The 11,357-nt window shown below is 30.9% G+C and overlaps 2 protein-coding genes across 3 annotated transcripts in view; both read right to left on the bottom strand.

Moving 5' to 3' along the window:
- Positions 1-206: 206 nt before the first annotated feature.
- LOC149909112 (uncharacterized) lies at positions 207-1,438 on the bottom strand. The gene is made up of 2 exons (XM_090120278.1): positions 967-1,438; positions 207-868 (listed from the first exon to the last, which is right to left on the bottom strand). The coding sequence occupies exons 1-2, from the start codon at positions 1,436-1,438 to the stop codon at positions 207-209; spliced, it is 1,134 nt and encodes a 377-aa protein (XP_089976404.1).
- Positions 1,439-10,664: 9,226 nt separating this feature from the next.
- LOC149909111 (uncharacterized) overlaps positions 10,665-11,357 on the bottom strand; it is a 9,931-nt gene continuing 9,238 nt past the window's right edge. For both annotated transcript variants that reach the window (XM_090120232.1, XM_090120231.1), the window contains 2 exons: positions 11,206-11,357; positions 10,665-11,021 (listed from right to left, as the gene is read on the bottom strand). The exon at positions 11,206-11,357 is cut by the window's right edge and continues 37 nt beyond it. In XM_090120232.1, coding sequence (XP_089976358.1) covers positions 10,665-11,021; positions 11,206-11,357 — 509 coding nt within the window. The remainder of the gene's footprint in view (positions 11,022-11,205) is intronic.

The following is an 11,357-nucleotide window of genomic DNA, read 5'->3' as shown; positions in this document are numbered from 1 at the left end:
ATGACAAAATGAATTAAAAATGCAAAGTATGTACACACCTACTTAACGTTTTTATAATAACAAGATAATAAAATAAATTTTAATCAAAGAAAATGAATTAGTACGATCGAGTAAAAAATGCTACATATTGAGATCCTTGTCATATTGATAACTTACTAATTATACTGAAAAAAATAAAACAAAATCCTTGAACTAAAACTTATAATTTATTCATCAAAAACAATAGAGTACACAACACGATTACATCGCTTTCTTCCTTCATTTTGTTTTAAAGGTACATCTAAATATGTATTGGTTTTCGAATAGTCAATTGCTTGAATATTCGTGTTATTTTTTAAAAACCCTAACGCAGCACATTTTGTGAGTAAATCGTGTAAAATAATCTTAAGCGGTAATATTTCTCTTTCCATGGCACTTTTAAAATGAGCTACTCTTACTTTGGGACTACATTTAACACTTGTTTTATATGAGTTAATAAAAGGTATGTTACAGGTTCTTTCAGGTAATCTGACAAAATAAGGACTGAAAGAAATATTCCAGTCTGGTGGATTTACGACTACTCCAATTTCGTTTAAATGGTTTTTGTATTTGTTTTTAATGTTAGGTTTATAACAAGCTATAGATTTTTTTAAGTTTTTATATGATTCTAAAGTAGTGGATTCTTCATGTGTATTTATTTTACAAATAGGTGTTATGCTTAAACTCTTTATTTCATTGGAGATATTTTCTAGTAAAGGTAAGTTTGGATTGGTAGTTGCGGAAACAGTTTTGTTTATTTTATAGCTACTGTGATTATAATTATTTTTGGCATTAGCATTTTCATTTATATGAAAATCTTCATTGACGCACGTACTTCTTTTTTGCAGGTCTGAAAAAAAAAAGAACAAACAACAAGAAAAAAATAATAAAAAGATGCATTAAAAAAAAGAGAAGAAAAATAAATAAATTGTTGTCCAATCTCTTAACCTTGTTTTATTTTAAATGTTTCAGTTTGAGATTTATGAGATGTGTTTGAATGTTTATTCTCCTTCGAAATATCATCTTTATGTACACAGTTAAAAGAAATTGGTCTTGAAATTTTTGTATTTGCATCAATGCTATCAAAGTGTGATTTTGAATATATTTGGTGGTCACTCAGTATGCTCTTGAAGACATCGCCAGCAGCTTTATTTAAATAAGCGAAAGAAGTTGAGCGCACCAAATCAACACAAGAGTAATAGTTTTGAATCAGGTTATGATGTTCTCTTAGAATATTCATTTTTTTTAGTTTAATTTTATATGTGATAGGAACTGAGTATTCAATTGATTCAGCATCCTTCGTCCATTTTATTTTATCAATATTTTGAATACTCGATACTTCGGGCACTATTTCTAGACAACATTTTGATCTGTTTTTAACTAAAGACGTAAATTTCAGACGAATTGTTGCGGTAGCCATTAATTTATCGATTGTAAAAATAAAATAAAGATTTCTCACTGAAAAAAAGTAAAAAAAAAAATGACAACAAATCGCATACCTTAGCATACAATGAAATTATGTTTTTTTACCTCATTAAAAGTTAAATGAGTATAATAATATGGTTTGAGTACATACCTACCAGAATAAATTAGTATCCTATTTATGTGCGTTAATTAAGAATCCATTTCACTTGAAATTTTTTAATAATTTATAAAAAGATATGAACAAAAAAAAATCTAAAGTAATACAACGTGCGTCAATGTCACAAGCACGTAATTTAATTTTTAAGCAATATCAAGGAGGTTATTATAATACATATATCGTAAACAGCGTTCAGCCCAGTTCAGCCTATATAAGTTGGAATCACAGGTTGGAATTGATGTATGCTTGCTAAGTTGCTATGTATGCTTGGATGTGTGTGATCGCGTTGCGTTGGTCGCCGCCATGTCGCAGGCCGCAGTCAACTGATGAAATTGATACTTACCATTTTATTGATTGATACTATCCATACTATAATATTATAAATGCGAAAGTAACTCTGTCTGTCTGTTACTCAATCACGCCTAAACTACTGAACCAATTTGCATGAAATTTGGTATGGAGATATTTTGATACCCGAGAAAGGACATAGGCTACTTTTTATTGCGAAATATGTACCACGAGCGAAGCCGGGGCGGACCGCTAGTAATCTATATAAAAGGGCACAATTTATGTTAAAAGGCTCGGTTCTTCATGAAACGGAATTGCCCACAAACGAAGCTGAGCCATTTTTGCTTTTTGTTATTTTTGTGGGTTCATATGATATTACACGCAATTAACTAATAAAATCTAATTTATTTTTTAACGTTTCTTTTGTACAGAACCTGATTTTAATGAAACTCAATGTTAGAAATCGAAAAGCCTTTCTTATCGTACTTTTGTATCTTCCACATAAGAACACACTTGATCAAATTATTATTAGACAAGATTAATATTATCAATTGGATAAATAGATACAAATATTATATCAGACACGAGATCGGACACTTGTGACTCATCCTTTTGAATACTGTTGTAATTAATTAAGTAGGGTATCTAGTTAGTCATTGTAATGAAATTACATACATACTAAAAGTTGGTTGGTGGTTGAGTAGTCAGAACCTTGGAGTTAAAGCGAAATATCGGGATGAGCGTTCAAAAATAGACAGATTTTGCCACTTCTGCACATTATTCAGATCACCGCTTCACGAAACAAGGAAAAAAACATGGTAAGGCATGCCAAAGGATCAAAAATTCGACGACATTTTTTGGCTCAACTTTAAAAATGGTAGGTTAGTATAGATACCTAATGTTTTTCAAAAAGTAACAAAGATAAAAACATTATGCGTCTTTATAATGCAATAATAAAACGATAACGATAAAACACTCATAAACAATTAGAGATGGTACCTGACTACTTTGTGATTAGATTATGAGATCACGGATACTAAAATTAAAAAAGAAGGTAAATAAAAACGACGTTTAAGTACATTAAATCTTTTATTCCACATGTCTCACTACTTTTAACCATGATCACTTTCTTGTTTCTACACAATAAACGATATGCGCCGCACTTTTATTGCTCTTTTTGGAAACACAATTTCCAAATTCCTTCCTACGATGTAAGTATACCATTATAAATATCAGGGCCTCATGAAAAAGTTTCTTAGTGCAATGTACAAGACGATATAAATGTATACAGTCACTTAATATATACAGGTATTACATTATCAACATTAATTATTAAACTTAATTAAAATAAGAGACATAATATTATAATACAATTCTACTTTTATTCTTTGGTTTGCAGCTGTAGATTATTATCTTAAACCTAATTATCAATTAATTTTATAACTTATGGTTACGTAGGGTGACTGTAGATTTGATGTTTTTGAGCGAATTATTAATATATTTTTATTTCTAAAGAAAAAATATACATTGAATTATACTTTCAGTTTTAATTATAGAGTAACAGTAGGTTCATGGTGGAAATTTAAGATATTGCCCTTTTCCTTATTTTTTACAGTAGTTGTTAAATCATTTAATTGGCGTAATTTTCCAATTATTGGAAAACTATTGTAAAATTCACAAAGACGTATAAATCACATTTGAAAAGATAACTATTTTGGATAAATATTCGATTAACTTTAATAATTTACGATTTTTATATTACATTCGTCTTCCACAAAACTATCTTATACAATACGTAATAAATACTTCAATTTTTATATTTTACAGACTAGACATTTGAGATCAATTCGAAAGCCAATTGTTTTCTTAATTTTTAAGTTACAATTATAGTCTTATACTTACGTGCTTAAATTGTATATTAACTTAGAAATTTATTTACATACTTTGAAAAACATTTTTAATTTACATCCATATTTTATGACTTACCTTAAATATCTATTATTATTTAAATGAAATGAAATATGTGAATGTAAATAACCATTTTTTTTTCATAAAACAATATTCTGGTAACATAGCTGCTTACATTAGATTATTGATGATAATTTTAAACGTTTAGAAGAAAGTACAAAGCAAAATAAATCCTTTATTATAGTTTATTATAAATGAAAAATATGAACCGTTTAAATAAACGCAATAAATAGGTAGATATTTAATTTAATAGATAACTTTCTCTATTTTTTCTGGCTGTATACGTAGGTACCTCCTATGGCAGATAGTACATGTAACATGACTGTATTATTACTATATATTATCCTGAAAAACTAAATGTAAGTACCAACTACACTACTTATATTGCATACGTGTCCCACCTAGTGCTATGCAACTTGACATATCCTATTCCTACTCAAATTTGTAACTTCCATCGTGCTCTGTTCTTACGATACAACCTATATTTAAATGTAATTCAAATTCACTTACTATATAATAATCCATTAAAAAAAGTAAAATGGAGGCTCTTATTGTCGGAGGCCAAGACTCACTTTGGGTCCCTGCGCCACTCCAGTAAGTAAGTAAGTAAGTATATAATAATCCATACATTGTGAAACTAATCTCAAAATTTAAACTGTACAAATAGATAAAAAAATTAATAATGTAAGTATCAAGACATGTCAGAAGGGGATAAGGGAACTATGAAAATACTATGAAAATATGAAAACCAACAAAAATATTATACCTATGCTGTATTGTTGCTAGTGAACATGAATTACACTTAAACAACCTAACAACTAATATAAGAATACTACTTCAATATGTTTATCAATTATGTTTTGCATGTCATTATAGTTTTTTTAATGGATATAGATAAATTTTGTTTAATTTAATGCGTGGGTGAATACCACAAATATCTGATGAGATATCAGTGTTAGCATTTTTTTTATATAGTTTTTGTGTTACAAGAGAAATTGTAACAACGATTCTAAAATTTGATTATTTTAAGCTGAATTACTTGATAACTATTTCAATTAATTGCAATACTTAACGGCGACGTTTGAAACCAGTTAAACGTGTTCCATAAAGGGTTACAAAAATGAATAATTTAGATAAGAAATTAAAATTATGTGAATAATTAATTTATATGCACTGTACCTAATAATAGACATATGGCGAAAACAATGAGGCGTTTAATTTATAAGCAAAACTTGGGAATTAAATGTCTAGAGCGATTTATATTATTATGGGTAAATTGAAAATGAAAAATACTAATAAGTATATGTACTAATAATAATATTCTTTGCTTATAATTTTAATCTCTGTTATGAACGTTACGTGCGATTTACGTGCTTGTGCAAATTACGGTATATCTAATTGATATCACCGAATAAAATATGTAGGCATGTAATGCGATCAAAAATTCTTATCTATGCTATCGTTACATTTCGGTTGGTAGTAAAAATACAACGTTATTGATAATATTGTAGTAGCTTTAGTAGTTTAGTAGTAATATGATACATAATAATACCGCGTACCTTGAAAAATAGGCATCAACTTTATGTTTTATGAATAACCTAAGGCTTGATAAAGTTACCGATATTTTATCGGAAGAAATGTAATTAATTGTTGATAATAATATGGACTCATAATCTTCTTGCATAGGTATTTCCGCTTGAAATCTATGTGTACCTATTTGTCTCGATCGATTGATTTGATTTTTATCTCGATTATTCTACATGGCGTTAAATTATTACGACATATTTTATTGAATAGGTTATAGGTATACTAAATGTTAAGTACTAATTGTGACGTTATATCTACCTATGTACAAAATAAGGAATGTAATGAAAATCAATAAATCAGTCTCATATTATACAAGAAAAAGATTAACATATTGAAGTAGTACTCTATCACTCGACAAACCATTATGTCTACCATTTACCAATCCGAATAGATTTTCGACTAGGGTAGGTGCCAACCATAAATTTTTTTAATTTATTATCCAAACATAGAGGCATAGTACACCGATAACTTACGCAAACTTTGAATGTTAGAAAACTTATTCTATTTCGTTGTATCGAAATATTTAGTCATTTTATGGTGGTAAATAAAGGACGGAAATTTGTCTAAATACCTAATACTTATTCTTTCCTCGGATTATGTAATGCAATTATATTATATGTAGGTAGTTAAAAAATAATATCTTTGTATTATAAGCATTTGGTTTTCTACTGTATAAATTCAAACAATGTCATTATTACATTTTAATGCTTGTATTTGTTAAAATTTATGATCAATTTATTAAAGTATTAACCCATTTTTAAATTGATACTTTATTTTGTAATTGCTAAAATTTCTAGGCAGTTACTAACGGCAGTCCCTAGCGATTATTTGAAATGATATCTATAAGACAAACAATACAATAAAATTTAATAAAAATAATGGTATTATCTGTGGTATTATGTTATTAGATAATTGGTGAGACAAGATAAATATTAGCTTCACGGCTATTTATTGAGAAGTGAAAAATAATAATTTATACAATTAAATTATAATTTTCCCCTATTTATAATTGATCTTATTTGGGCGGCGTATGTTACTTATCGATTATTATTATTACTATGTTATGTGTTTGAGGCAATACATCTAGCAATCCCGAGTCCCGCCTCGTGATCGAATTTTTTCTATTCTTTATAAATTTATATATAGCAATCCCGTCAAACTTTATTGAACTATGTACGTAGGTATTATGTAATTATTGTACTATGCCTCTTGTTAATTTAAGAAAATCGACTACAGATGTGTATTAAGTTCCTATCTACCAAACCTTAAAATATTTCGTCATCATATGACTAATTTAAACTGGATTTATATAAACAAAAAAAATATATATTTTAACCTGAATCCAGTAAAATAAATGTAATAAATTAATAATTCGATAAAATACTGCACTACAATATGCGTACAATACATAAAATTCGAGTAATTATTATCTATTCGAAACAATAAGACATGAATTGTTTTTGTAAAAATAATAAATTATGGCAGTATTTTCTTACTTTTCTTGGTATCTTTGCAGACAATATAAATTAATTAAAACTAAATTACTTAAAATCTATATATTTTATATGACCGTAGTCAGTACTATTTACAAATGACTAGATGCACTCATCCTTTTATCTTATAGACTAGATAATGACTAGTATAATTAATAATATCTAATTAATTCATCTTTTCGCGCCAGTGAATCAATGAAAAAACTATCGAAAATCTTGCAAAAGTATGATATTTTTTGGTCTACGCTACTTAAAGTTATTTTATTTTTTCAGTAACACATTCAATTGCCACGTGTGAAATAAAATAAAATAAAATAATAATTATTGAATTAAGTTAAACATTTACATGTTTAACTTTATGTACAAGAGAGTAGGTGATTAAATGTTATGGTGCTTAACCTTTAACCAGTGACGTGAAAAATGTATAACACTATACGGGACATGACGTCTGACAGACTACTACTTTCAAAGTAAATTTTAGGCAAAAATGTAATATGTACGTATCAAAATTGTGTTGATATTTAACCATCGGTATGTAATAAAAGACACAAAACTAAATACAATCAGCTTTTATTATAAAATTAAAGAAAAAACAGTCATTAACTCTATCTAGTACTATTCAGCCTTAATTGACTTGAGATCTCCATTTTAGCCTTTTAATTGACAAAACACAAGTAACATTTGAAATTTTACATTTTTTACTTAAAATCTAATCAATAAAGAAACGAAAGAACAAAACAGCACTTCTGAAAACAAAAATATAAAAAATTTGACAACCGCTCTACTTTATATAAATCACTGGCAATTTTTGCACAGGGGGCGAGAACATTGCAAGCAAACGGGATTAGAACACCCGACACACGTGTAAATTGTCATTCTGTGTAGTTTAGGTGGAAAAACCCTGCATGCTCTTCGTTTACCCTGACTTGGCTCATGACTTTGGTCACCTTCTTCGATCATATCATCCCCCAGAACTCGCTTTATCACTAGTCGTAACTCCCTTGGTAATTGACTGCTGATGACACGTCTTTGCGTATGTGGTATCACTAGCGAACGGGCTAATGACTTCAAAAAATCACCTCTATCGGCAACCTTAGGTTGATACAATCATGTTGTATAATATATAGGCGTTCATGCCGCTCAAATCAATAATGCGGTAGAATAAAACCATTGGCCACCTTCTCGTTCGGCGGCTGCTGGAATAATTGGAGCACTTTTTATCAGCTTCGTGGTGTCACCTTTGGTTGCATTGTAATAAAGAATAATTTCAGGCTTTTTAGTATCCTCATCAACTTCGTTGTTGTGATGCATTGAAGACACAAATATCACAGCTCTATTTTTTTTGGGTACGTACGAGCACAGGGTCTTTTCTTTCGTGAAATCGTGAAACGTGATATTTTTTTTCATTGTACCCACATAAGCCAGTGAATTTGTGGCAGACAATTTACGTTTCCTCTGATTTTCCGCCATTTTGCACTGAAAAACAAAAAAATGGTTTAAAAAACATTTGTATGACAACTAGGGACATTTAGCCTGACAGACTCCTTTAGATTTTGTAAGTGTTTTTACTCACGTGTTTTACAACCGACGACAAGTCCGCCTCGTTCCCCGATCGTTTTAGCACTAAAATAGAGGCTACTGAGAAGCGGGGTCGCGGCAGGCGGGGGGAAGTGACCAATTCTGAGAATTTGTAAAACACGCGACGCCTGTGAGACTCCGCCTCACTAGTTAAAGGTTAAAGATGAAATGAGCTTAAATTTAAATATTAGAGTATACAATTTTTTTAAAAATTACACAATATTATGTCATGAATAGTTTTATTTAATACAATATTTTACAATTTATAAAATAATATATGTGTAAAATGTAAATAAAGGTAATTTGGCCTTAAAGTAGCACAGCACTTATCAGACAATAGGTAACTGTGTTTTTAAACTGTGTCAAAATAATGTATATAGGTATACATTTCATTGATATAATATGATATCTAATCAGTTGAATTATAAATTAGCGTTTAAGTGTGTGTTTTATTGAATAATTTGTTAATAAAAATTGTGCGCAGGAGTCTTTATCATGAAACAAAGATCCGCTACGAATTGAGAACTTTCCATTGTTTTTGAAATCGTAGCTAGGAGAGTAACTGTTAAAATTTATACCCGAAATTAAATTAGGTTATATTATATGTATACAATTATTATGAATGAAATTGAAACAAGGCCCTAAATTTTTATCAAAAAGAAAGTTGAAAATAAATTATACATGTTAGCTGTTACGATATTATGGTTAAAAATACAATGGACATTTTTTCATTAATAGCGGCCTTTACACGCAAACTCTATCGCGCATGAAACAGCAATCGTGTGTGAAAGATCGTGCGTGTAAAGGGTGCAGGGGACGGAAGGATAGACCACATGCCGCGCTCATTAGTCGTGCGCTCAATCGCGCACTCACGATTGTACACAGGTTGCCTTTACACATAAATTCTTTCCATAAATTCTTTCGCGCACGAATAAGATGGCGGACATACGCACGTGGAGCAAGGAATTAGTATTGGAGCTTATTACTTTATACAGATCTTTCCCATGTCTCTGGAAAATCGGAAGAGTACAAAAACAAGAATTTAAAAGACCAAGCATATAAAAAACTTATCGACTTTTGTAAAGAAAAAGGTTTTATTGACGCTAATCGTGATTTAGTTGTAAAAAAAATGCAAAGTTTTTTGAGTTCAATTAAACCAGCAACCATGATTACTTGCGCCACCCGATATCTTGTCTCCATTTTTCACTTCAATCACGCGCGGTTGTCGATAAAACCGTGTGCATTGCACACACTCCAACACGCGCCTCTTTCACGCGGTCTATCACAGGCGATTAGTCTTTACACGGCCGCTCATTCCGCTAAGGAAAGCAAACATGAATAATCGCGCGCGAAAGAACAAATGTCGTAGTTAAGACATACAAAGGTAATCGCGAGCGATTGAGCGTGCAGGATTCCCGCGCGTAATCCTGTACGATCCACAGAACGCGCGATAGAGTTTGCGTGTAAAGATGTGGTGTAAAGGCCGCTAATGTCGTATAAAATGTCTGATCTAAAGTTGTAGGTACATAGTTGCAGCTCTAATCAACTATCTTCACAGGAACATTTACTTCGATTAGGTAAAGGATTAGGTATAAATATTGATACTTTATGTACAATTATCTCTACGTAAGTTGTGAACAATTAATTATCCCTTGCCAATCATTGTTTACCATATATATTATCCTACCGTGTTTAATATTTACAAAATTATTAAAATGAAATATAATAACGATATACATATTATGGGATAAATATTAATCTAAACTGTTATACAGATATGGCAAGTTTGTTTTAGGAATAACAAACAAAATAAGGGTTAAGTATATACTACAGCCACATGATACAAAATCCCTTAGATTTTAGTCTTAATTTTATTGTAATTTAAACATATAAATATGAGTATAATAAACATATTAATAAAATTTTGGACATTTCGTAATAAGCAAAATTCTCAGTTTTTACCTTCTATAGCAAGATCAATTTAAACAAAACATCATCGAATAATTTCTGGACATATTATTGTCTTACGCCTATCTTACATCTAAATACACGTTCAAAGTTGAAATGTTTTAAAATTTCAGCATTATCGTGTCATCTTGTACCACGCCCTTCCCGTTATAAACGTCCGTTGGAAATGGCGTGGACCCGTTTCAGGTGCACAGTCCCGAATTGTCCACTAGAGACCTGGCCAGCACGTCGGCCGCCGCGATGTCACTCACTTTACCTTCGAAATGTCCTCGCACGTGGAACATGAATTCGGCTTTGCTTGCGAACTCTTGCCGGCACATGAGACACAAGTGGTGGGCGTGTGTGTGCTGTCGTTCAGGAGCATAGTGTGTGTGGCCGTGCGTGAAGTACGCGCCGGTTCCACTGCCCTCGTTGACAACCGTTGCCGTGGACACGGAGGCGGTGGCTATACCGTGGCCGTTCAATATTTGCTGGTTCTGATTGTGGTGGTGCAGCAATTGAAGCTTCTCTTGATTTGTCAAGTGCACTTTGTCTTGTTGCTGGAAAATTTAACGGTGTTTTAGTATGGTATCCATAATAGAGATAGAGATATACAGATAGATATCATTAAAAAAAGACTCTATCTCAATTTTAAATCTAATAAACTTAATAAAATCATATTTGATCATAATATTATTTTGGTAAAACAAAAGACTTCCTTCTTAAAAATATCCGTTTAGGTACCTGATGTTGGGTCTGCATCTTATCTTGCAAGAGCTTATTATCAGGTAGATGCGATTTAGCGTGAGCAGTCCATTCCTCTCTCGAGGCGAACAAGCGACCGCAAAGCTCACAAGACCACGACACCACCATGCCGGCTGTAGCCGCCGCTACGG

The sequence above is a fragment of the Colias eurytheme genome, chromosome 4 (genome assembly GCF_061535395.1).
Source record: "Colias eurytheme isolate Ceu_HAF_F1 chromosome 4, ilColEury1 Martin Lab GWU primary, whole genome shotgun sequence".
In the NCBI taxonomy this organism is placed as follows: domain Eukaryota; kingdom Metazoa; phylum Arthropoda; class Insecta; order Lepidoptera; family Pieridae; genus Colias; species Colias eurytheme.
Note: the sequence above shows the minus strand (reverse complement) of the source record. Positions and strands in the feature narration are given on the sequence as shown.